The 25466-nt window shown below is 44.1% G+C and overlaps 1 protein-coding gene across 3 annotated transcripts in view; it reads right to left on the bottom strand.

Moving 5' to 3' along the window:
- PRICKLE3 (prickle planar cell polarity protein 3) overlaps positions 1-25466 on the bottom strand; it is an 80659-nt gene that overhangs the window by 22801 nt on the left and 32392 nt on the right. For 2 of the 3 annotated variants that reach the window (XM_033922107.1, XM_033922116.1), the window contains exons 3-6: positions 22791-22974; positions 22256-22369; positions 21908-22045; positions 12712-12915 (exon numbers count right to left, since the gene is read on the bottom strand). In XM_033922107.1, the coding sequence (XP_033777998.1) occupies positions 12712-12915; positions 21908-22045; positions 22256-22369; positions 22791-22974 (640 nt within the window). The remainder of the gene's footprint in view (positions 1-12711; positions 12916-21907; positions 22046-22255; positions 22370-22790; positions 22975-25466) is intronic. The other variant, XM_033922125.1, reaches the window with a different exon arrangement.

Below are 25466 nucleotides of genomic sequence, written 5' to 3'. Positions count from 1 at the left end.
ACCATGTTGTAAGGCAGGAGTGTCAAAGTCCCTCCTTGAGGGCCGCAATCCAGTGGGGTTTTCAGGATTTCCCCAATGAATATGCATGAGATCTATTTGCATTTACTGCTTTCATTGTATGCTAATAGATATCATGCTTATTAATTGGGGAAATCCTGAAAATCCGACTGGATTGCGGCCCTCGAGGAAGGACTTTGACATCCCTGTTGTAAGGGCCAGAATCTGTACGGCAGGGATCTCAAAGTCCCTCCTTGAGGGCCGCAATCCAGTTGGGTTTTCAGGATTTCCCCAATGAATATGCATTGAAAGCAGTGCATGCACATAGATCTCATGCATATTCATTGGTGGAATCCTGAAAACCCGACTGGATTGCGGCCCTCAAGGAGGGACTTTTGAGACCCCTGCTCTACAGGATAACCTAAGAGAAATAAGTTGGGCTGTCACCTGGATTGTAAAGAAAAGGAAGTCATGCTGGGGAAACAAAAGGTGTTGAGTTTCAAGTTTTATTTACATTTGATATACCACTAAGAGCAATCATCATCATAGTGGTTTACACAAAATATACAAGAACGGCACATAAAAGCCTTGTTTCATCACAGCCACCTTTATACTTAAATTTCAGGACTACAATTTAGGATTGAATGTTTGTAAATAAAGGGCCTGTCAGTATTTAAAAAGCTTGGAGCGACGCTGGAGCAACGCTGTTGCTCTGTTTGAATGTTTTGCTAGCTGACTGTGGTGTCATCTACGGAATAATCTGACAGGGCCACTTAGGATGTTCTCTGACATTCAGAGATTTAAAAAAAGAGTTTAAAACGACTTTATTTATCGAGGCCTTTTCTTGAAAGCTGCCTACTTTAATAATACTGTGGGAGAGCTTTTTCATGTTCATTGTATTGTTTTTAAAAATTGTCTTGTGAACCGCTTAGGTTTAAGCAGGGTATAAGTTTTTAAATTTATAATATAAAATAAAATAATCTACTGGATAAAAAACCAGCATCGCTCTCAGAAGTGCCTCCTTGTCACTCTGATGAAGGAGTGAGTGCTCCTTTATGCAGACATTGGGAGGACTGAGAATTTTGCCAGATCATAAGTAACACTACGAATTTTGGGGAGATGGCGAAGGATGTTGTTTTTCATCCCAGTTGTTTTAGTTAGGGGTCATTATAGGGAACTGAATAATGTGGGAAAAAAGAAGATTAGACCTACGTGTCTGACCAAGATAGACATCACTGCTTTACATAATAAATTTATTATCAGATTTTATCCTATCGGGACACACCCTCTACCTTAAGAGATAGTCAGCATTTCTAAACAGTATGTATGGATGGGGGGGGGAGGGGAGACACCCTTAGTTCTAGCTGAATTTTTCTGGAACTGAAAGTCTCCCTCTTCACTGTAGAGACCTGACTGGGTTTGGGTTCATAGACATCGGCGCGAAAGACAAAGGCGCGCCCGGACAACTGAGCGCAGCGCGGAGGCGCGCGCCACTCAAAATTACAGTTTTTAGGGGCTCCGACGGGGGGTTTTGTTGGGGAACCCCCCCCACTTTACTTAATAGACATCGCGCCGGCGTTATGGGGGGTTTGGGGGGTTGTAACCCTCCGCTTTTGACCTGACACCATGGGTTTGTTTCTAAGCCTCCAGGTCTGTCTCAGAAGCCCTATAGGCAGTTAATACATTAAATAATTTTCATAGGCGACGACATAGTTGTTATGCATTTCATGCTTAAAACAAAAGGAACTGACCCCAAAATATCCACAGAGAAGAAAATCCAGAGAAAACCTTTTGTTTTTTTGCCTGTTGTCAATTCCTTTTGTTTTAGGCATTTCATGCTTAACAGTAGTCAGTCTTGCCATTTAAAAGTACTGTACCAGGCAGATCAAAACAAAAAGTCCATCCCATATTACTCTCTAGCAAGCTACTACAATAGCACATTGTCCACTGCAAGAACGGATTGCTGTCTCTGATCTGCACTGAGAGCTTATAGAATCTAAACACAAACAGAATTATAGTACAGAAGGTACAGAACTACTGAAACACCTTCCCAGCAGAAACCCTTAAACAAGTTAACCTGGAGTCTTTTTTTCTCACACTGTTTAATCACATGTTTAACTCAAGTAACAGAGAAAAAAGTGACTTCTCAGATAACAGTAAAAGAAACAGTGTATGCCTGAAAACTATATATTCCACTGCTTGTTCAACATATATAAATCCCATTTTGCCCTCCATGTGTCTTTTCTTCCCTTGCTGTCAAGGATTTCTCTCCCTTCCAGCAGCCTTTTTTTTTTTTTGGACTTGTACGGAAAAGATTTAGGAGCCACAATGGACTGGCTAAAAGAAACGAGGTGAGAAGAGGGAGCCAGTACTGTTCTTTGACAATGTCATCGCCAGGCAACACCGAGAAAAAAAACAACTATCGACCGCACTGCTCGTTCCCTTGCTGTGTAGCAAGAGTTCCTGTCAGCGGCTCTCCACTAGTTTGCACTACAGTAGGCCTCTTCCCTTATCACTGGCCTCCCAGCTCGGGCTAATAAAAGTTGCCTCCCAGCAGCCACTGTCAGCCCCCCCCCCCCCTCCAACACACACACTTAGGGCGGCGCACTCACCGATAGTGGAAATGAAAGTGGTGTTAAAAGCATCCTCGCTGAACCTGAACAGCAGGCAGGATTTCCCCACGCCGCTGTCTCCTATCAGCAAGAGTTTGAAGAGATAGTCATACGTCGATTCATTTCTTCGCAGGGCAGAGGACCCTGAACGCTACAATTGACCAACGCGAAACCTTCCCTCCAACGTCAGCTCTGACTTTGGGGGAAGATGTCCGGGGTCGGCTACGTGTGGCGTGCTGCAAGCAGGAAAAGAAGACGAGCCTCTCGGCTCGAGCTGCCTCCAACCCTGCGGGATTCCCGAGACCATGAGGGGGTCCCCACAGGATTCTCCGCAACCCGAGAGGGCGTCCCCACGGGATTCCCGTGACCTGAAGGGGGAACCTGCAAGATCCCCGCGGGTCCCACGGGATTCCTGTCATCCCCGTTCCTGTGCAGCTCTCTAACCTGAACTAGAAATCGTTTTCAAGAGTGAAGATGTGGAGGAACTGAAAGAAATCTTGGTGAACCTGGAAGACATGCCAAGCCATATTGACAAGTTAAAGAGTGATAAATCATCTGGACCGGATGGTATACATCCCATGGTAATGAAAGAGCTCCGACATTAAATTTCTAATGTGCTGTTCGCGATCTGTAATCTTATCGCTAAAATCGTCTGTAGTACCTGAAAACTGGAGGGTGTTCAATGTTATGCTGATTTTTAAAAAGGGTTCTAGGGGAGATCAGGGAAATTATAGATCGGTAAGCCTGACTTCTATGCTGGCCAAAATAGTGGAAACAATTATAAAAAATAAAATTGTGGAAAACGGAGACAAACATGATTTAATGAGACAGAGTCAGCAAGGGTTCAACCAAGGGAGGTCTTGCCTCACCAAATTGCTTGACTTCTTTGAAGGTGTGAATAAACATGTGGATAAAGGTGAGCTGGTTGATTTTCAGAAAGCTTTTGACAAAGTTCCTCACGAGAGGCTCCTGAGAAAATTAAAGAGTCATGGGATAGGAGGCAATGTACAGTTGTGGATTAGAAATTGGTTATCAGACAGAAAACAAAGGGAAGGGTTAAATGGCCATTTTTCTCGATGAAGGAGGGTAAATAGTGGAGTGCTGCAGGGACCTGTTCTGGGAATGGTGCTATTTAACTTATTTATAAATGATCTGGAAATTGGAACGACGAGTGAGGTGATTAACCCAACCCCCCCTTTTACAAAGCTGTGCATCCATTACAAATACTCTAGCATCCATTAATTCCCCTAGGACGTTGGAGCGATTACTGCAGCAGCAGCCGAAGGCAGACCTTAGGAAATTGGAAGACTGGGCATCCAAATAGCAGATGAAATTTAAGAACATTAAAATTACCATACTGGGACAGACCGAAGGTACATGAAGCCCAATATCCTGTTTCTAACAGTGGCTAACCCAGGTCCCAAGTACCTAGCTAGATCCCAAGTAGTAAAACTGATTTTATTCTGCTCATTTTAGGATAGCCTTATTCACTGTGACCTGTGCTGGAAATGTGCTGCAGCCTGCCTCAGCTCTACTAAAGTAGCTGGAATCAAAGAATCACTGCCTCATCCTGGGAATGCCTCTTCGACGCTGATATTTTGGTTTTTAGCCAGACACAGTGTTTGACCATGCCTCCACCCTCACTTACCAACGAACACGTTAAGGAAAGGGCGGAAGAAAAAAAATGCAGATGGCACCCTGCGAGACACCACTGAGTCTCCTAGGTATGCCTGAAAGCCTGCGCTCAAATCTCTGTTCGGCAGTTGGAGGAAAAACGCAGGATTGGCCTCAAGCTCCTAGGAAACCAATGCAGGCTGGCTAATAGGTACCCTCTGGGATCGGCCTGTCAGCTGCATACTGAACTTTGTGTGTTCTCAATGCAGGCTGAGCACAAAGAAATCCTGAATAAACATTGAATAAAATAACAAAAATGGGAGAGCAGAACAGAAACACTCCTTCAGGCACGTGGGTAGAAGGGAAAAACTGCAGGTGGTGCTATAGCTCCCAGTGAAGTACAGTTGAGTCACAGAAAAAATCCGAAGTGGATTCCCTTCTGCATATGGCACGTGTCCATTAGGATACAATCCACTTGTCTAGAATATCTCACCTATTGCACTGGAAATCTCAATTTAGCACACAATGAGTATTTTAAAACACATTAACGAAGCAAATGTGCACTAACAAATACACATTCCTATCTGATACAGACCTGCCTGGAAGGCTGATTTTCAAATTGAGAATTAAAGGATTTAAAGATAACATATGCATGTGGGTTCGAAAACAGCCAGCGGCAGCAAGACTAAGAAGGATAATAATTCATAGAAAATATTCATAATGGAATAAGATGAAAAATTATTAAATAACAGGATATTAGCATTTGTCAGTAAACTAGAAGAAAGAATAAAAAGCGACACAGCCAGTTTTGCTAATGCTTCCAAATGTTACCATATTGTAATTACACAGAGGGACTCAGTGGTTTTACAGAGTAACTCAGATACTTCGGATGATCGGAAAGACAACTTAGTGAATAAGAATGGAGGTGCACTAATCTTCTTTGACTGGGGAAATTTTTGGTAATGCTGACCAGGGAAAGAGCAGTCTGCTAGCTGATAAAGTGGGAATGAGTCTGCAAAAGCCAAGCTGGTTGCGTTCTAGCAGGTATTAAACGGAGGGTAAAAAAAAAGGAAAAAGGACCTTATCCTACCACTGTATTGGGGGAAAGACCCGGGTCTGCCAGATGATAAAGTGAGAATGAGTATGCAAAAGCCAAGCTGAGTACGTTATGGCAGGCTTTAATAGGAGAAACGAGGAAGAAGAATTTCATCCTACCACTGTATATAGCAGGGATATCAAACTGTGATCCAAGAGAGCTGCAAACCAGTCTGCTTTTCAGGTTAATCCTGGTGAACATGCACAAGATACTATATATGTGCAAACAAAGGACGTACTGCAGGCATATTTTCTTGCATATTCATGCCAGAAAACCAGAATGATTTGTGGCCCTCGAGGAAGACAGTTTTGCATCCCGAGAATCTAATCTAATCTAATCTAAACCTTAGGTTTGTATACCGTATCATCTCTACATTCGTAAAGCTCGACACGGTTAACAAGTTAGGGTAGAAAGGAACTCCAGTGGAGGGAAGAGGCAAAATGAAGAGAAAATTTAGAGAACTAGAATAACCAGAGAGGGAGAAGGAATTACATTTTTGAGAATTACCAGGTTTTCAGATGTTTATGGAAGAGTTGGAGGGAACTCAGATTCCTAAGAGGGGAGGTAAGGTTGTTCCAGAGCTGAGTGATTCTGAAAGGGAGGGAAGAACCTAGTTTTCCTACAAGTGAAACCCAAGGAGAATAAGGCCTTGCTGAGACCACACTTGGAGTATAGGGTTCAAAAAGTGGTGTGGAGGAGTAGCACCAACGGTTAGTGCAGTGGCCTGAGAACCAAGGGAACTGGGTTCAAATCCCACAGCAGTTCCTTATGACCCTGGACAAATCACGTAACCCTCCATTACTCCCAGGTATAACCCCCTCCCCGCTAAAAAAACCAAACCTTGTGAGCCATAGGGACAAAGTACCTGTATATAATATGTAAACCGCTTGGACTGCATCAAAGAAAGGCAACATACAAAATTCCTTTCTCGAAAAAGGATACTGAAATGTTAAAGAGGTATGAAGAAGGATGGAAACCTGCACATTATGCATCTGTATATAGACTCCTGAATGTGAAGGAAAGCTGACAAATGTTTTTAAAGGGTAAAGATAGGTAAGTATGATTAAACAGCAGTATCTTAGGGAAGGTAAAATAAGGTGCCTGATATTCAAAAGGGTTTAACTTGGCAGGGGGAGGCTCTTGCCTCTTTAAACCCCGCTGAGCTGACTATCTGCTAGTGTTCAGCAGCACTTAAATGCAGGGCCAGCTCAAAAGATAATTTATGATGTCCCGACCATCGCACAAGAACATAAGAATAGCCTTATTGGGTCAGATCAATGGTCCCTCAAGCCAAGCAGCCCGTTCTCACGGTGGCCAATCCAGGTCCCTAGTACCTGGCCAAAACCCAAGGAGTAGCAACATTCCATTGAGAATCCTAAAGAATAGCAAGATTCCAGTATCCCAAAGTGTAACAAAAGATTCCGGAACTCCAAGGAGTAGCAACATTCCATGCTACCGATCCAGGGCAAGCAGTGGCTTCCCCCGTGTCTTTCTCAGTAACAGACTATGGACTTTTCCTCCAGGAAATTGTCCAAACCTTTCTTAAAACCAGCTACGCTCTCCGCTTTTACTACAACCTTTGGCAATGCGTTCCAGAGCTTAACTATTCTCTGAGTGAAAAAAAAATTTCCTCCTATTTTAAAAGTATTTCCCTGTAACTTCATCAGTTGTCTCTTATGAAATTACACCTACATATAAAGCCTCCCACGGATCGCTATAAAGGCAGGCTTTTCTTGATTATGACAGGGATAGGTATGCAAATGATAACCCGCAATTAGAAAAATTGCAATTGCCTAAACTTTCCGTTTTGGTGGGCCAGTTTATGTTTAGGTTACAAATATGAAAGGATGAATGCAGCTATGTTGGGGCATAGCAAATTATTTAATTTGGTTTGGGGCCCGTTGACATCCTTTGTTACTTCAACATAGTTATGGTCTTGGTTTTAATTTTTTCTTTGTTTATTTTATACATATACAGGACGGGTGGGGGGGATATCTTTCTGGCTTATTTCTTGATTAAATTGGTGGAGGGGAGGGGAGGGATATTTATCTTTTGCATTGTTATTAATGGAATTTAAGTGCTAATTTTGTTATTAATGTCTGTATAATTAATAAAGATTAAAAAAAAAAAAAGTATTTCCCTGTAACTTCATCGCGTGTCCCCTAGTCTCTGTAATTTTTAATGGATTGAAAATTCGATCCATTTGTACCCATTCTACTCCACTCAGGATTTTGTAGACTTCAACCATATCTCCCCTCAGCCGTCTCTTTTCCAAGCTGAAGAGCCCTAACCTTTTTAGTCTTTCTTCATATTAGAGGAGTTCCATCCCCTTTATCATCTTGGTCACTCTTCTTTGAACCTTTTCTAGCGCCACTATATCTTTCTTGAGATAAGGAGACCAGAATTGAACGCAATATTCCAGGTGAGATTGCACCATGGAGCCATACAAAGGCATTATAATATCTTTTAGTCTTGTTAACCATTCCTTTTTTAATAATTCCTAGCATTCTGTTTGCTTTTTTGGCGGCCGCTACATATTGGGCAGAAGGTTTCATCGTATTGTCTACGATGAAACCCAGATCCTTTTCTTGGGTGTTAATCCCCAAGGTGGATCCTAGCATCCAGTAACTGCGATTCAGGTTATTCTTTCCAATGTGTATCACTTTGCATTTGTCCACATTAAATTTCATCTGCCATTTGGTCGCCCAGTCTTCTAATTTCCTAAGGTCCATCTGCAATTTTTCACAATCCACATGCGCTTTAACAACCTTGAACAGTTCAGTGTCATCTGCAAATTTAATCACTTCACTCGTCTATCCAATTTCCAGATCATTCATAAATAAGTTAAATAGCATTGGTCCTAGTACAAACCCCTGCGGCACTCCACTGTTTACTCTCCTCCATTTGGAAAAATGACTATTTAACCCTACCCTCTGTTTTCTATCCGATAACCAATTCCTAATACACAACTGAACTTTGCTACCTATCCCATGACTCTTTAATTTTCTCAGGAGCCTCTCATGAGGAACTTTAACAAAAGCTTTCTGAAAATCTAGATACACTATATCAACCAGCTCATCTTTATCCACATGTTTATTCACACCTTCAAAGAAGTCAAGCAAATTCGTGAGGCAAGATCTCCCTCGGCTGAACCCATGCTGACTCCATCTCATTGAATTATATTTGTCTACGTGTTCCACAATTTTATTTTTTATAATTGTTTCTACCATTTTGCCCAGCACTGATGTGAGGCTTACCGTTCTTTAATTTCCTGGATCTCCCCTAGAGCCCTTTTTAAAAATTGGCGTAACACTGGCCACTCTCTAATCTACAGGTACTACAGACGATTTTAGCGACAGGTTACAGATCACTAGCAGCAGGTGAGCAATTTCATGTTTGAGTTCTTTTAGTACCTTGGGATGTATACCATCTGGTCCTGGCGATTTATCACTTTTTAACTTGTCGATTTGGCTTAGTACATCTTCCAGATTCACCAAGATTTCTTTCAGTTCCTCCACATCATCACCCTTGAAAACCATTTCCAGCTCAGGTAAATCTTACATCTTCTTCCATAAAGACCGAAGCAAAGAATTCATTCAGTCTTTCCATTATGGCCTTATCCTCCCTGAGCAACCCTTTCGCTCCTTGATCATCCAACTGTCCCACAGATTCCCTCACAGGTTTTCTACTTCTGATGTACCTAAAAAAATTGTTATGAGTTTTTTGCCTCTTTTGCAAGCTTCTCTTCATATTCTTTCTTAGCTGTCTTTATCAATGCTTTGCATCTAACTTGCCAGTGCTTATGTTCTTCTGATTTTCTTCATTTGGATCCTTTTTCCATTCTTTAAAGCATGTGTTTTCTTGGCTCTAATAGCCTCTTTCACTTCACCTTTTAACCACGCCGGCTCTCGTTTCCTCTTCTTTCCATCTTTGCTGATACATGGAATACATCTGGTCTGGGCTTTCACAATGGTATTTTTAAATAACATCCATGCCTGGTTGACAGTCCTAACCTTTGCATCTGATCCTTTTAGCTTCTTTTTATCATTCTTGCCCTTTTGAAAATTATACGCCCCTACAGTAGATTTCTTTTGCAATGTTACTCCCTGCCCCCAGCCAGTTCCCTCCTCTGATGCTACTGCCCAATCCCGGCAGGATGCGGCTTCATAGGCCAGAATCAGTGTCAAAGCTGTAGCATCAGCGGAGGGAGGAAGGAAGTGTTGCATTTCCCTCCTCTGACACTGACGCTGGCCCTCCCCCCCCCCCCCCCCCTTGCAGAGGTTGGCTGGAACTGGACAGCAGCATCAGAAGAGGAAGAAGGAGAAGGGAAGTGTTCAAGCTTAACTTATGGGCCAGTGACGGCCCGGCCCTGGGCTAGAGCCTCACCTGGCACATAGGGTAAGCCAGCACTACTTAAATGATTAGTGACTGTTGCTGTCCAGGCACTGTCTGGTTAGTTCCAGGAAAACAGGAGATACCAACTTCCAAAGCTTGGAAAGTATAGAACAAACTGTGAAGGAGACTTCTGGTGTTCAATACCTTTTATTGTCTATCACGACTCGACACAATCGTGTTTCGGCCCAAATGAGCCTGCCTCAGGAGTCTGAAGATATAATGTTGGTTAATGGCACTATTAGTCACAAAAAACAACTTTTTGAATCATGAAAAGAGGCTCTGAGATCCGAAATCACGGTCCTAACAAAAAGCTGGCCACAGATACTTGTACTTGATTTTCCTCCAAGGGAGCGAAAGTGCCAGGACTGTTTGGGAGCAAAGCCTGGGCAGAGCTGGAACTTTAACCAGTTAGTGGCAATAGTCAGTCCTCTAACCAGCTAAGTAAGTAAGATTAAGTTAGGGCAGCAAAACGGCTGCTGCCAAGCAAACTGCGCACCGGTCTGAATACCAGCTGACATGTGGTTTACCTTCTGGGTGACCGCACATACCTGAAGATTTAATGCCCGACACTGAATATCTGAGGCTAATTCAGCCCTGCGGCTCTGAGCCGCTTAAAAACTACTGACCGTCCTGGCCTGATTACCTACTCCAAAATAAACATTAGAAGAAAGCAGGAGCCAATAGGCCTTTGGTTCTCTTACACTCTAACTACATACATATGCAATAACATCAAGACCAGTGTTTTTCAACCTTTTTAATAATAATAATAATAATAATAACTTTATTCTTATATACCACCAACAATCTTGTGACTTCTAGGCGGTTTACAATAAAGCGAATTACAGGGTATAGCAGTGTACATCTGATAATGGGAACCTTAATGATAATAACAACAGTTCGTATGCTACAGGGCCTTGAAGTGCCATGCGGCTTACAAAGAATTAGAAAAATTCCATAAATTGATTGGGCTATTCATAGTTTGTGATTGGGGTTAACGGTTTACAAATTCAGTTTTGGGGATGATATTGCAAAAGGGGCTATTGTCCTGGTTCATTACCTAGGTGTTTCGAGTACAGGTACGTTTTTAGGTGTTTCCTAAATTCTCCATAGTCGTTTGTGTGAGTAATTAGTTTTTCTAAGTCTTTGCCCCATAAGGCTGCTTGATACGATAGAAGTTGTTGGTGGTATCTCTTATATTTGCATCCTCTAGCCGGCAAATATAAGAGATACCACCAACAACTATGGACCGGCAGAAATAAAAGAATTATTCTGTGGACCGACATCGGTCCATGGACCAGCGATTGAAGAACACTGGGCTAAGTCGTAGGCAAGACCCCGCCCTTCTCTACCCAATCTCCACCCCAGGCGCTGCCCCCATAATAGTACTAATTGCACCTTCCACGTCCCATGCCTCATCTGGAAGCCTTCCCTCTGATGTTGCAACGTCAGAGAGAAGGCTTCCGGTTCAGGCGCAGGATGCCCGTAGGAGCCGCTGCCCGTGGCTTTGTGCACTGAATCAGTTAGGAAGAGAGAGCTGGCTCGAAGATAACGCCGCATCGATCGCACTGTGGACCGGCAGTTGAAGAACACTGTTTTGGGCCTGATGCACATGCTGGCCCTGTGGACCGGCAGGAAATTTCTGTGGACCGGCACTGGTCCATGGACCGGTGGTTGAAGAACACTGATCTAGACAGACACTAACAAAAAAGATATAGCCTGCAGACAGAGTTTTGAATTGTACAAGTTAGCAAACAAAGACACTGGGGATATTCTCCAAACCCCGAGTTACCAGTGCCTGCCCAAGATCAACCTCTGTCTGTAGTGGAAGACCCCTAATCTGCACAGACAGCTGGCACATGCTAATATACCTCAATCTGTAGTGTTACCCTAGTGACCTCCATCCTGCTATGAAACTCCAATAATAACACCTAATAATAGTCCACAGCCAGAAAATGAACCCCTCCTCCCACTCCGAGGCACCCCAGCAACCACTTCTTGCAGACAGAGCCTTATATAATTTCCCTCATCTAACCAGCAGATGAAGAACCCCAGGACATTCCACTATCTCCACCTGCAGCGACTGCTGATAATAACCATCGCCCTGCAATGATATCCTAATAACCCTCAACCTTCAGCAAGAGACATTTTGAACACCCCAATAAAACCTTAAATGACATGTTTAGGGGTTCATTTTCAAAGCACTTAGACACACAAAGTACCATAGGTTCGAGTGTCTAAGTGCTTCGAAAATGAGCCCCTTAATCTCCACAGAATAGACAGAGCCCTTAAATTGCCCACAGTCAGCATATAGTTTATTCATTTATTTGTTTAGATTTCTATCCCGTTCTCCTGAGAGCTCAGAATGGGTTACAACTGACATTCACAGTAAAGTTACAGGACAATAAAATTATAGGCACTCGAAGAGGAGACAGGTGAGAAGATGTAGAGAGAGAAGGGGAGGGGGAGCAAGGGGAGAATGGGAAGGGAGGAGGGAAGAGGGCAGAGGTGGGGGAACGGTAGGGGATCAAGGAGTTAAAGGAAGGGGAACAGGGAACAGGAGAGCAGGAGGAGAGGAGAGGAAGGAGAGAGAAGTAAGGAAGGGAGATTAGGAGGAGGTTGTCCGTTAGCAGTGTTCAATTGAAGAGATGGGTCTTCAGTGTTTTCCGGAAGGTCATTAGCGAGTCTTGTGATCTTATCTGGGCAGGCAAGACTCCAAGACGTGCCAGTAACAGCCAGCCTCCATATCTGAACTCCCTCTACCGGTTCTACTCTTTTTTCCAGAGCTCCTGCCTCCTTCCCTGACACTGCCCATCCTGTTACTGTTTCTCCTTTCTCTGGAGCTGAAGCCCCCCTCCTATGACACTGTCTTCCCCTGATGCTGTTTATCCTTTTTCTGGAGCTGCTTTCCCCTTCCCTAACACCGTTGTTTCTTCATATGGAGCTGATGCCCCCTCCCCTGACACAGTTGCATCCTTCCCTGGTACTGTTGCCACTCACCTCATCACAGGCCTGACAGCGAGGCTTCAATAGCTCGGCGTGGTGACGGCCACAGTAAACTTTCCCATCTTGGTAGAAGTAGATGAGATCAATGAGGAGCTCAGAACAGCTGGCACAGCAGAAACACTGGGGATGCCAGCAGGCGCCGTGTCCTGCCCGGCTGGCATAGACAGCAATGTCACCTCCTCGGATCTGCTTTCCACACTGCCAAGAGAGAAAGAATCAGGAAGAACATCATTCCTTACTGCCCAGAGAGAAGAAAACCCCACATAACCTTAATTCCCACTATTATTCATAAAACATCCAGCAATAACCCATTCATCAACCCTGCTCTCACTGGCTCCAAGGAAAACATTTTCCCCCAACAGCTAGTTTATTAAAATCTTGTACATATTTAGATTTGAACTTTTTTTTTTTTTCACATCCTCACTTTTCCTGGTTTTGAAAATCAAATTTACATTCTTTAAATATCTCCCAGAGGTTCTTGTCTTCCAGTGGGTTTGGTTTAGGGATATTGTGATAAGAATGAACCTCATGCTTGTGCCGAGAATATTGTGTATGAATTCAATCTTTTCAAATTTTCTGCTAGTGCCCACCTCCACACTCAGTTTAAGAAAGCTTCCTTCTGAAGCTAATAGGGTGTAATATGTACAAACATCATATTAAGATATACTTGAAAGTTTGTTTTCATCGTATCTTTCGGAGATTCTAAAAGTCCCACAGAGTTCCTTTCCACCAATTTCAAAAATATACTATATTCCCTTGGGAAAGAAGAAGACTCCGGAGGACAAGCAAGAACCAGTAATATATGTATTGGACTTAACAAACCTATTAGAGAAGTCAGAATCAGAGGAATTAATGGTTGCCACACTTTTTGTACAACTAGCATTAGATTCAGATAGAGAATGGCTTTTGAAGTTGTTTTTTTAAATATAAAGATGTTTTGTTTTTGAATCAAAAAATAAGAATGTATCCAGATGTTTCTAGGATAACTAAAAAAAAAAAAGGAAACAGTTTTTGCTCTTGAGACCACAGGTGTTAAAAATTGGAGCTACATTTATTTTGAGATACCCCTGTAAATGCTTAGTTAATTATAGGGGAGCCAAATATATCTTTTTTGAATCTGCACAGTTATCGAGGTTTATATTAGATAAGGAGGTGATGTTTGCAAGTACCCCTATTTTTAACCAAGAAAATGTTCCAAGTTAGTTAATTGGGTCCACTTCAGTCAGCCTAAATTTCTTATAATTTGCTGGATTAATTAATTAGTCTCCGATTTGTGATACTTCTCCCTCATTATTTGTGGACTAATTAACAGTAGAAAGAATGTTAAAATTTTCCTTATATTGTTTTATGTTATGTACTGTAAGGTGGATACTGTTTTATTCATTATGATTGTGTTATCATATAATTTAAACTCAATAAAGATAAAAATATTTTTTTATAAAAAAAGTTTGTTTTCATCAGCCAACTGGTGCCAAAGACAACTGGAACTTTCTGTACCTTTTTGCCACCTTTTCTTCGTCTCTGATTGCATCTCTTGATCATCTTCTGTCTTTGTATGTAGTACAAAATTGATGGTTCTATTAGAAATGTATTCTTTTTTTTTTTCTTTTCTATTATGTCCAGATTCCTTGAAGTGAGATTTTATCAGTGGGCAAGGGAATATCCCAAATGATCACTACTTTCATTCTCTACAATTCTGTTATGGTTGTGCTCAGTGGATAAGACATGATACCTTATTGTGTGCCTTTCTGCATATAGACCTTCTGACATCAGCATGTCACAACTAGCCAAGGGCTGGGAAATTGTTCACATTTCTGCTCTATAAAACTTTCATGTTTTTATTTCCAATCTACTTTCTGAAGGGGGAAAAAAAATTACTTATGAAATCATCACGTGTGTGTGTGTGGTTTTCCCCTCATAACATTTCTGTTCTGTCTGGAGTAGTCCTGAAAAATAGGCTTCATTAGCTCAGTTTGAACTTTTTGTTCCTGTTTTCAACTCTGCTTGTTATAAACCATTTTTGGGTCTCTTTGGGACTCCACTATTTACTCGCCTCACTCACATGAGTCTCGAGGCAAAATATAATAATAAAAAAAAAATAAAAATCTAAAACAAGCTGTTGAAAGAAAAAACAAAGTAAAGTATATCAAGCAGTTGTGTAAATTACCGTATTTTCACGCATATACCGTGCACCCGTGTAAAACGCGCACACGGGTATAGCGCGTGGGAAACCTAAATTTATGTAAAGAAATTATTATATACCGCGCATGCTGCTCCATGAATTTAAATCTCCTTCTGCCGTCCCGACTCTCCTCTTGCCGCCCTGCCCTCTGCCTCGAGTCTCCTCTCGTCCCGGCTGTCTTTTCGCCGCCCTGCCCTCTGCCCCGAGTCTTCTCTCGTCCCAACTCTCCTTTCGCCACCCTGCCCCGAGTCTCCTCTCGTCCCGACTCTCCTTTCGCCGCCCCGCCCTCTGCCCCGAGTCTCCTCTCATCCCGACTCTCCTTTCGCTGCCCTGCCCCGAGTCTCCTCTCGTCCTGACTCTCCTTTCGACGCCCCCGACATCCGATTCATCTCCCAGCGCCCCCCCCTGCACGGAGAAGCTGCCTACCGTTGGTTCCTGATGCCAGTGAGCCCTGCTGCTTCCTCTGCCGGCGGTCCCGCCCCTTCTCTGAGCCCTGCGCTGCTTCCTCTGCCAGCGGTCCCGCCCTTTCTCTGATGTCAGAGAAGGGGCGGGATCGCGGCAGAAGAAGCAGCGTAGGGCTCAGAGAAGGGGCGGGACCGCCGGTAGAGGAAGCAGCAGGGCTCACTGGCATCGGGAACCAACGGTAGGCAGCTTCTCCGTGCGGGGGGGGGGGGCGCTGGGGGATGAATCGGATGTCGGGGGGGGTGTGCGAGCGGTCCTTCGGGGTGGGGGTGCGAGCGGTCCTTCGGGGTGGGGCAGGGGGATGAATCGGACGTTGGGGGGGAAACTATGTAAAAAAAATTTGTACAACGCGCTCACGCATATAACACGCATGGTTATGCACGGTTTGTAAAATCGTGTATGACGCGCGCGTTATATGCATGAAAATACGGTAGTAGAACTTGAGCACAGTAATTGTTACCAAGCTAGTATCCAGCACAAGATAATTTGTGCATTAAGGCCCTGATTCTATAAAAAGTGGCTGCTGTTAGGAGTGCCTAGCTAATCTAGACAACTAATTTAAATTTTTAATTGTTTCAATCGACGCTGTTAATTGAACATCACCATTAAAAAAAAATTTTAAATTAGTTTTCACAAAGGCGTCTACACTGCAGTGCCTACCTGAAAAACAGGTTAGGGTCGGAGTTTGGCTGTGGATTGTGTTAGGTACCAGTGGGGGACAGTGTGGTGCAATGGTTAAAGCTACAACCTCAGCACTCTGAGGTTGTGGGTTCAAACCCACACTGCTCCTTGTGACCCTGAGCAAGTCACTTAATCTCCCCATTATCCCCGGTACATTAGATAGATTGTGAGTCCATCGGGACAGATAGGGAAAATGCTAAGTACCTGTATAAACTCATGTTAACTGTTTTGAGCTCCCCTGGGAGAACAGTACAGAAAATTGAATAAATAAATATTGTAGGCCAAGAAAACTCTGGCGTGATTCTATAAACAGAGTCTAACTTTGAATGAGTCCTTATAGGTATCCATACTCTTCTGTTGATCCCCCATCCAGTCTATTAAATTCATCTTCATCCGTGTAGACTTGTTTTATGCTAATTTTCATTTGCTCTATATTCTCCAGAAGCTCCTTCTCTAGTTTCATAATTTGTTGTATGATGAGTAGCATTAAATCAAAACTACATTTGGTTAGTAGAGCTACCCATAAATCCTTAAATTCTGTATCATATGAAAACAATGTAGGTGCTTTCTGGATTCGTGTATTAGCAGGGAGTTCTGCCCTTATCAGTCTTTTATGCAAATTTTCTAATTCAATCCAAGATGATCCATCTGCAGAGTGACCCCTCTTATATATAGTAGGTCTATTTAACGACACTGTCCACGAGTGAGTAGAATGGCACAGCCCAATAAGAGTTTGTTTACTTTCTCAGAGGAGCAAAGGACAGTGTTATTAAATAGACCCACTATATATGAGACGGGTCACCCTGCAGATGGCTCATCTTCTTGGATTGAATTAGGAAATTTGCGTAAAAGACTGATAAGGGCAGAACTTTGAATGAGACACAGTAGATGCCATTTCCCTAGGTGACTACTGATTTAGGCACCATCTATACAATCAGGCCCTAATTGCATGTTGGGGGTGAGAATTGGGCGGGCTATGAGCAGAGAACAGGCATGGACTGCACACTGCAATTAGGCGCCAACTACTGTGGCACTAATTATTATCTATAATAATAAAATGCTAAGCGCACATGCGCATTCTTACCCCCATGTTCCCTGAGTCCTGATCTGTCAGGATGTGGCCGGCAGAGTGCGCATGCGCGCTAAGGCAAAGGCGGTGCGGAGTGGAGGATGCCAGGAAGAGGGCTTGCCGGCTCCGGCCTGACTCACAGCAGGTAACACGCTGCGACTCCCCCCCCCCTCCTGGCGCCGACCCTACCCAGCACACCCGAAACCCCCGTTGACCCTCCCAGCCGCACCTACCACCACGAGACGAACACAAACCTTCCGGCTCCAGCAGCGTCCCAGGTACAGTAAACACCGCTGCTTCGTGGTCTTCTACTGGCCTGATTTCCGCTGCCGCGTCCCTGATGACATCATCAGGGACGAGGCAGAGGAAATTAGGCCACTAAAAGACCGCGAAGCAGCGGTGTTTACTGTGCCTGTAACGCTGCTGGAGCCACACGATGCTGGAAGCAAAACAGAATAGTTCAGAGTTAAGATTGCTTGGGAGAGAGCATATGAAAGAGTATAGGCTGGGGGAGACAAGACAGCCTGGCGGATCAAAATTCGTTTTCTTTATGCATAATGATCAAACATGCCTGAGCAGAAGGACTGGCTGGATCACTAGAGAGGGACTTCCCCAAGGCCTTGGCCATCACCCGCCTTATCCAGCACTGGGCCTGGCTGGGAGGCAGGCAGGCAGACTGGCATCAGGGGGATTGGGGGGTCAATGGAAGTGGGATGGGATGCAGGCAGCCTGGCATCGGGGGGGGTTAGAACATAAGAACATAAGAAGTTGCCTCCGTTGAGGCAGACCAGAGGTCCATCTCGCCCAGCGGTCCGCTCTCGCGGCGGCCCATCAGGCCCACTGTTTGAACAGTGGTCTCTGACTAATTTTACAAATTACTCTAATCCTATCCCTCTAACCTTACCTCTACTCTTATCTGTACCCCTCAATCCCTTTGTTCTCCAGGTACCCGTCCAGACCCTCCTTGAAGCCCTGTAGCGTGCTTCTGCTTATCACATCCTCCGGTAGCGCGTTCCATGTATTCACCACCCTCTGGGTGAAAAAGAACTTCCTGGCATTTGTTCTAAACCTTTCCCCTCTCAATTTCTCTGAGTGCCCCCTTGTACTTGTGGTTCCCCATAATTTGAAAAATCTGTCCCTGTCCACTTTTTCTATGCCGTTCATGATCTTGAAGGTTTCTATCATGTCTCCTCTGAGTCGTCGCTTTTCCAGTGGAAGGCAGGCTGGCATCAGGGGGTGGGGTGATTTCCATGGAAACATGCTGCTCAGGGGGATGGGAGGCAGGCAGGCTGGCATCAGGGGTGGGGGTGGGACAAAGTCTGGAAGATAATGATGGGGACATAGGAAGGAAGCACTGGGGGCACTATGGACATAGGAAGGGGCACTAAGGACATAGGAAGGGGGCACTGAGGGCACTAAGAACATAGGGAGAGACACAGACAGAAAAAATGACAGACAGGCAGCATGCACAAAGAAAAAAATACCCAGACAGACAGACATCTACTCTAGCACCCGTTAATGTAATGGGCTTAAAGACTAGTGATTCTTTAAACGTTATGTGCACTCTACAGAATTGCGCTTCAATGTACCAATATTTAGGCGTATCCTATTTATGCCAGGGTTTTCTTGGCCTAAATGCCTTCGCCTAAGGTGTGCGCACAATGGGGCCTAACTCAAAAACATGCCCATGATCCTAATCTTGCCCACTTTTAACTATGTGCTTTACACAAGGCGCATACCAAGTTCTGCTCTACGCCTACCAAGCTGTACACCTTTCAATTAACTCCAGTTAACAGGTGTTACTTACCAATTATCAGCACCGATTAAAAGTTAAACTTATTAGTTAATTTTGTGCATACATCAGCTCACAACTAACAACATTCGATTTTCAGATCTCATTGGATGTCTTGGCTGGTATAAGTGTAAGATTTTATTAGAATATTTGGGTAATTTACCATATATCCTCTGATATTCCAATTTTATAATCTTGTTTATTATTTGTTTAATTTCGACCTATTGAATGGAAGGCCTAAATTAAACAGTTGCAGGGACAGTCATTGCTTATAGGCCTACTCAATGGCCTACTCACAAACATCTATGAAGAATCCACTATAACTGCCAACGCCCTCGCAGACTTCTTCAACACCAAGACTCAAAAATTAAGATCAACTTTACCTACCAGGACCAATCCCCTCGAACTGTTCCCCATTCTCCCAGACCCTGATATATCTAACCCAGACCCAGGATCCAGAACAGACCTTAGCTGGAAACAATTCTCAACAATTGACTGGCAAACCTTTAATACTTACTACAATAAATACATCCACTCCTTCTGCAAATTGGACACATGCCTACCATATATCACGAAAACTGCCCCAAGCCACTTCAAAGCAAATATGATGACATGGGTCAACTCCCTATTATCCACAGGAAACTTCCCACCAGAGCAAGGTCATATTATGATTACCCTCATTATAAAAAACGCAAAAGAATCTCCAAATTCCCCATCTAACTACAGACCGATCGCAAACATCCCCCTATTCACCAAAATAGCAGAAGGGGTGGTAAAGGCTGAACTCTCCACATACCTAGAAAAATTCAACATCCTAAGCGGCAATCAATCAGGCTTTCGCGCGGACCACTGCACCGAAACCATCATAGCCTCCCTTCTTGACCATCTTCACACGCTCTTTAGTCAAGGCTCTAGTGCCTTGATTATACAACTAGACCTAAGCAGTGCCTTTGACCTGGTCGACCACACCATACTCCTCGAATGCCTGGCACACATTGGCATCTCCGATCAGGTCCTCAACTGGTTCTAGGGGTTCCTAAAAAATAGATCCTACAAGGTACTCAAGGACAACTCTTTCTCATATAGCTGGGACAACACCTGTGGTGTCCCGCAGGGCTCCCCTCTATCCCCCACTCTGTTCAATATCTACCTGGCCTCCCTAGGTAACCTCCTTCACACCCTCAAGCTCAAATTTTTCATCTACGCAGATGACATCACACTAGCCATCCCTCTAACTAGGTTCTCACCAGAACTACTCGACTACATTACAAATATTCTCAATCAGATTGAACTCTGGATGCTATCATTCAGGCTGAAACTAAACCCTGACAAAACAAAATTTTTTCTAGCCACCCCCAAGGACAAAATCAAGAACACCACAATTCATCTGAAAGGAATGACTTTCCCCCTAGAACACACCTTAAAAATACTGGGAGTCACCCTGGACAAAAATTTGTCCCTAGAAAATCACACCGACTTCATCGTCAGGAAATGCTTCGCGGTACTTTGGAAACTCCGTACCATAAAAAAATACTTCAATGACACCTCCTTCTGCCTACTAGTACAATCTTCCATTCTCAGCATTCTAGACTACTGCAATATTATCTACCTGAACTCCACGAAGAAAACTACCAGGAGACTAAAAATGATCCAAAACACCGCCATTCGTCTCATTTATGGCCTAAAGAAATGGGAACACATCACCCCGTTCTATCACCAACTTCACTGGCTGCAATTCGAATCCAGAGTTCTTTTCAAGTTCACATGCTTCTGCTACAAATCGGTAAATGGCTTTTTGCCAAGATACATCATTCCCCACTTTAACCTTTACTGCACCAACAAGAAATCCCGCAGAATTCAGCTGTTCGCCTTCCCTTCGCTAAAGCTTTGTCATTTCAAAAGATTCCTAGATAAAACCCTCGCCTTCCAAGCAGCCAAGCTGAACCCATGGATAGCCCAAATGATACTCGAGGCCCACACCTACCTCGGCTTCAGAAAATTACTCAAAACTTACCTATTCAGCAAACAAGACCCTTAATCGACCCTTCCTGTAATCTCCGGGCCCCTCGCTCGGCTCATCTCCTCCTTCATGATAGCTTCTATCTTCCCCTTCTTCTACCCTCTTCCTTCTTCATCTGCCAAGATTGGCTAAATTTGTTGTAAATCCGATAAATTTGTTGTAATGCGGATCCTAATCTAATTGATATAAACCGCCTAGAACTCGCTGGGTATGGTGGTATATAAGAATAAAATTATTATTATTATTATTCTTTAAATTGGCCAATATTCAGACAGTGACTATCAGCGTTTTTATCTCTGCAACCAGTTGTATTCTCAGATATTCAGTGCTGGGCACTGGCATCAAATATCTGGTTTCAGGTTAGTCACTAAAGCTTATGCGGTTAAGTACAGTATTTTGTCCTTAACCACATAAGCTGAACTGCATAAAGACATGACTGCTATGTATGCGCCCCAATTTAATCAATTGTCTTATGAGGTTAAGGGCTGGATATTGGCACTTAACCACACAAGTGCTAGCTCTGCTCCCAGAACATCTACAAGTTCACAGTTAGTGCCTGAGCTAAATCCTGCTAATGTTCAGCAGCATTAACCAGTTAAGCACCGCTGAATATTCGCGGTTATCCATGGAGAAGCGATTTAAGTGGGCAGGAGGAGCCTCTCCTGCCCCCTTAAAGTCTTGAATATCGGCCAAATGAAGTAAAGCATTCTTATATCCATTCTTTCCTTGGTCTTTCCTTTATATAATATTTTTTTGGTATATAGAAAAGAAATGCATCTGGATACATAACCCCTGGGAATGGAAGGGGAATGGGATACAGACGATGGAAGAGGGAGGACAGAGAGAGAGAGAGACAGAGAAAAAAGAGTTAAGGAAAGAAAGATAAAAAGGAGTGAAAAGGAAGGATAAAGATTTATGAAAGGCTAGACAACCAACAGACATTCCTAAAGAAACAGTTTCTGTGCTGGCATCATCCTCTGGTACCTGTTCGCAGATAGCCCCAGTGATGGTGACAGGGAAGAGCCTCACTGCACCACGCCCCAGATTCTCCCGCTTCCGTTGCTGACTAAAAAGTCTAAGCTCCCGTTCCTCTTCCTCCTGCAAGGTCGTGCAGTACTGTGCCTGAAAAAGAATAGGACCGAGGCCATGGAGTTACAAAGGTCTCCGACAGTAAAACCACCTCAACCCGACTAGGCATACTTATGCATGTATAAAATGGCTACGTTCCAGCAGATGTACATCCCATGTATTCAGGGATACGGATACAGCAACAAATACAAATCTAGTCTTCTGTTTCTGTATCTCACTTTTGGAAGTCTCTGGGACTCTCACCTCACTATCATGTGGGGGCAACTGGTGTAACAATTGTTTTATCCGGTAGCGTTCACCAGGGCTGTTCACATAAGGAACCTTATCCTCCGGAAGACAGCTGAAATACTGGTACACCTGCAATGAGAAACGGTGTAATTCAGAGAGAACCAGAACCAGAACCTAATCCCCAGGGAGGAAAAGAAAGAATCGACCAACCAACCTTCAGGAGAAACAAAGCCAAGTGGCTGATCTCCAGAGAGGAAAACAAGCAAGCAACCAATCCCCAACGAGGAAGAGAACCAAGCAACCAGTCCCAGAGAGGAAGATAAGCAGGTGATCGATCCTCAGACAAAAGAAGAGAATCAGGCAACCAATTCCCAAAGAGAAAGAGAACCAGGCAACCAATCCCTAGAAAGAAACAAAACTAAGTAACCAATCCTCATAAAGACAGACAACCAAGTGGCCAATCCGAAGAGAGAAAGAGAACAAAGCAAATATTCTTCAGAGAAGAAAATCTCTCCCTCCTCCCAGGTCACACATGGCACCCTTTTCATACCTGCTCAGGCTTCAGGCCTGGTGGCACCCAGGAATACTCTTCTGATGCACAGCCTGAGTCATCGTCGGAGATGGAATGTCGCTGGAAGTCTGAGATAAGGCGGCACATCATCCTCTCCAGCTCGTGGGGTATAGTACAAACAGCGTGATCCTCTCGTGGACACTTGCAGTGCTGACAGATCTTCCTGGAAGAGAGAGGAAACTGTGCAGGCCAATCTCACCTGGTAATGCAGGAGGAGGAGCTGGCATCTATCCACAAGGAGGTCAGGGAAGCAGTGCAGGGTCCTACTCTCAAACTCTTCTCATGTTACAACTATTGTTTACCCGGCATTAGTAGAAATTATTTACCTAAGGTAGAACAGGATTCGTCTCTTATTTTCCTGACCACAGGATCAAGCTCTGGCCTATGTACCACCTCCCAGGGGTGTGGGATGAAGTCTCGGTTAGATGAAGAAAGGTATGAGGCTAGACAGAACAGTGAGGGTGGACAGGGCTCAGTGCGGGTTGGGGTTAAAGAAGAGCTGTAGAAATGGAGGGAGAGGGCTGACTGCATGCAGAAACAGAGTAAGGCTAGAGATGTGGATTGGGTGCTAGGGATAGAAGTAGGCAATTCAGGGGGTTAAAGATCCTGGGTTAAGTTGTTAAATCTCTCTGTTTAAGTAATCCAGGCCTGAGTCTCAGCCTGCCTGTCCAACATTGCCACCTGGATGTCCCACTTCCTTATCTTTCCACTTGAACCCACCTCCCTCCTTCTCCCATTCTCTATTTCTGTGGACAACAATCTCCTCATCCCTGTCTTGTCAGCCTGCAACCTTAGGGTCATCTTTGATTCCTCTCTCTCCTTCTCTGCTCACATCTAACAAACCACTAAAGCCCATCGCTTCTTCCTCTATAATATTGCCAAAATCCAACCTCTCCTTTCTGAGCACACTACCAAAACCTTTATCCACCCTTTCATCACCTCTCGTTTAGATTACTGCAACTTGGTTCTCTCAGGTCTTCCACTCAACCATCTCTCTGCCCTTCAATCTGTTCAAAATTCTGCTGCATGAGTTATATTTCACCAGAGCCACCCCTCTCAAATCACTTCACTGGTTCCGTATCCATTTCCGAATACAGTTCAAACCCCTCCTACTGATTACAAGTGCATTCACTCTGCAGCCCCTCAATATCTCTCCTCACTTATCTCTTCCTAGACTCCCCTCCCCATGAACTTCATTCACTGGCTAAGTCCCTCATCGGTATTCTTCTCCTTCACTGCCAGCTCCAGACTCCATCCCTTCTATCTTGCTGCACCTTATGCCTGGAGCAGACTGCCTGAGTTAATAAGTCAAGCTCCATTTCTAGCAGTATTCAAATCCAAGATAAAAGCCCACTTTTTTGAGGCAGCTTTCAACTCCTAATTCCCACTCACTGTATGATACCTATCATTCTCTCTGCAAGATACTCCCCAACTCTTATCTATCCCATTTGTTTTGTCCAACTGTCCTAATCAGATTGTAAGCTCTTCTGAGAAAAGACCGTCTATTACATGTTGAAGTGCTTAGTACGCCTTTCAGTGTTATAGAAATGATAAATAGTAATAGTGGTAGTAGTAAAATACATAGAAATAAAAATATCATAGGAAAATGTGGTAGCAGCTAGTGTCCCCGTCAGCTCCTTCCTGCTGTGCATGTCTAGGTCTCTCTCCTCATTAACTCCACCTGGAGCCCTTTTCTCCCCTGCAGCTGAGAAATGTACCCTCCTCCCCCTTCCAGCAGATGCTGCAGCCTTGGAACAGATCTCTCTCCCTGTCCTTAATTAGGCTCCGGGTAACCCCCTCCCAAGGCCTCTCAACTCCTCTCCAGGTTTTCCTTTACGGGGACTAGGACAGTTTATTCACCCCTCCCTGTCACCTGTCAGTATTGCCATTTCAACAGAAAACAAAACTGTGGAACCGACAATCTCGATGTAAAAGTTTATTAATAAAAGGTCTTCTCAAATATAAGCAAATGCATGTCTATTGATAAATCCATATAACCCATAGAGCAACTTGTTGCACCTCACGCCGTCCGTGCTATGATTTTCAACTCACAGTTTTCTGGAAGCTTTTTTAGCCTATTTAAACTCAAAGTCCCAAAGCAGGACAGAATAGAAGTCCAATTAGGCTCTAATCACTGGCCAAAGATGATCTCTAGATCCCAACCGTGGGCGAGGGCTAACCGCCAAAGATTACAGGTGGAGATCTACCGACCACAAGCGGGCTCTCCCTCCACAGACTCCCCGACATCCGATGCACCATCGTCTGACACCAGGTCTGGCCAACTCCAGCACCTGACCCTCCACTTTCAGCCCCATCTGGCAGTTTTCTCGTCACCGTTCTGCCGCCAGAATTGAATCCTGAACAGGCTGTGGTGGTAGGTGGCTGTGGCGCCATGGAGCTGGGGGTGCCTCCGCCCTCCTCCCGTCCTCAGGCGGCTGCTTGTAGGCTCCTTCGCGTCTCCAGCTCCTTCCTTTTACTGTGCATTATATGGATTTATCTATAGACCTGCATTTGCTTGTATTTGTGAAGACCTTTTATTAATAAGCTTTTCATCAAGATCATCAGTTCCACAGTTTTGTTTTCTGTTGGTTTTCCATTTTTTCTGTGGAACGATCTGGTGAGTGTTTTTGTTTAGGGTTGCCATTTCCTCATTCT

Source organism: Geotrypetes seraphini, chromosome 1 (assembly GCF_902459505.1).
Source record: "Geotrypetes seraphini chromosome 1, aGeoSer1.1, whole genome shotgun sequence".
Lineage (NCBI taxonomy): Eukaryota > Metazoa > Chordata > Amphibia > Gymnophiona > Dermophiidae > Geotrypetes > Geotrypetes seraphini.
Note: the sequence above shows the minus strand (reverse complement) of the source record. Positions and strands in the feature narration are given on the sequence as shown.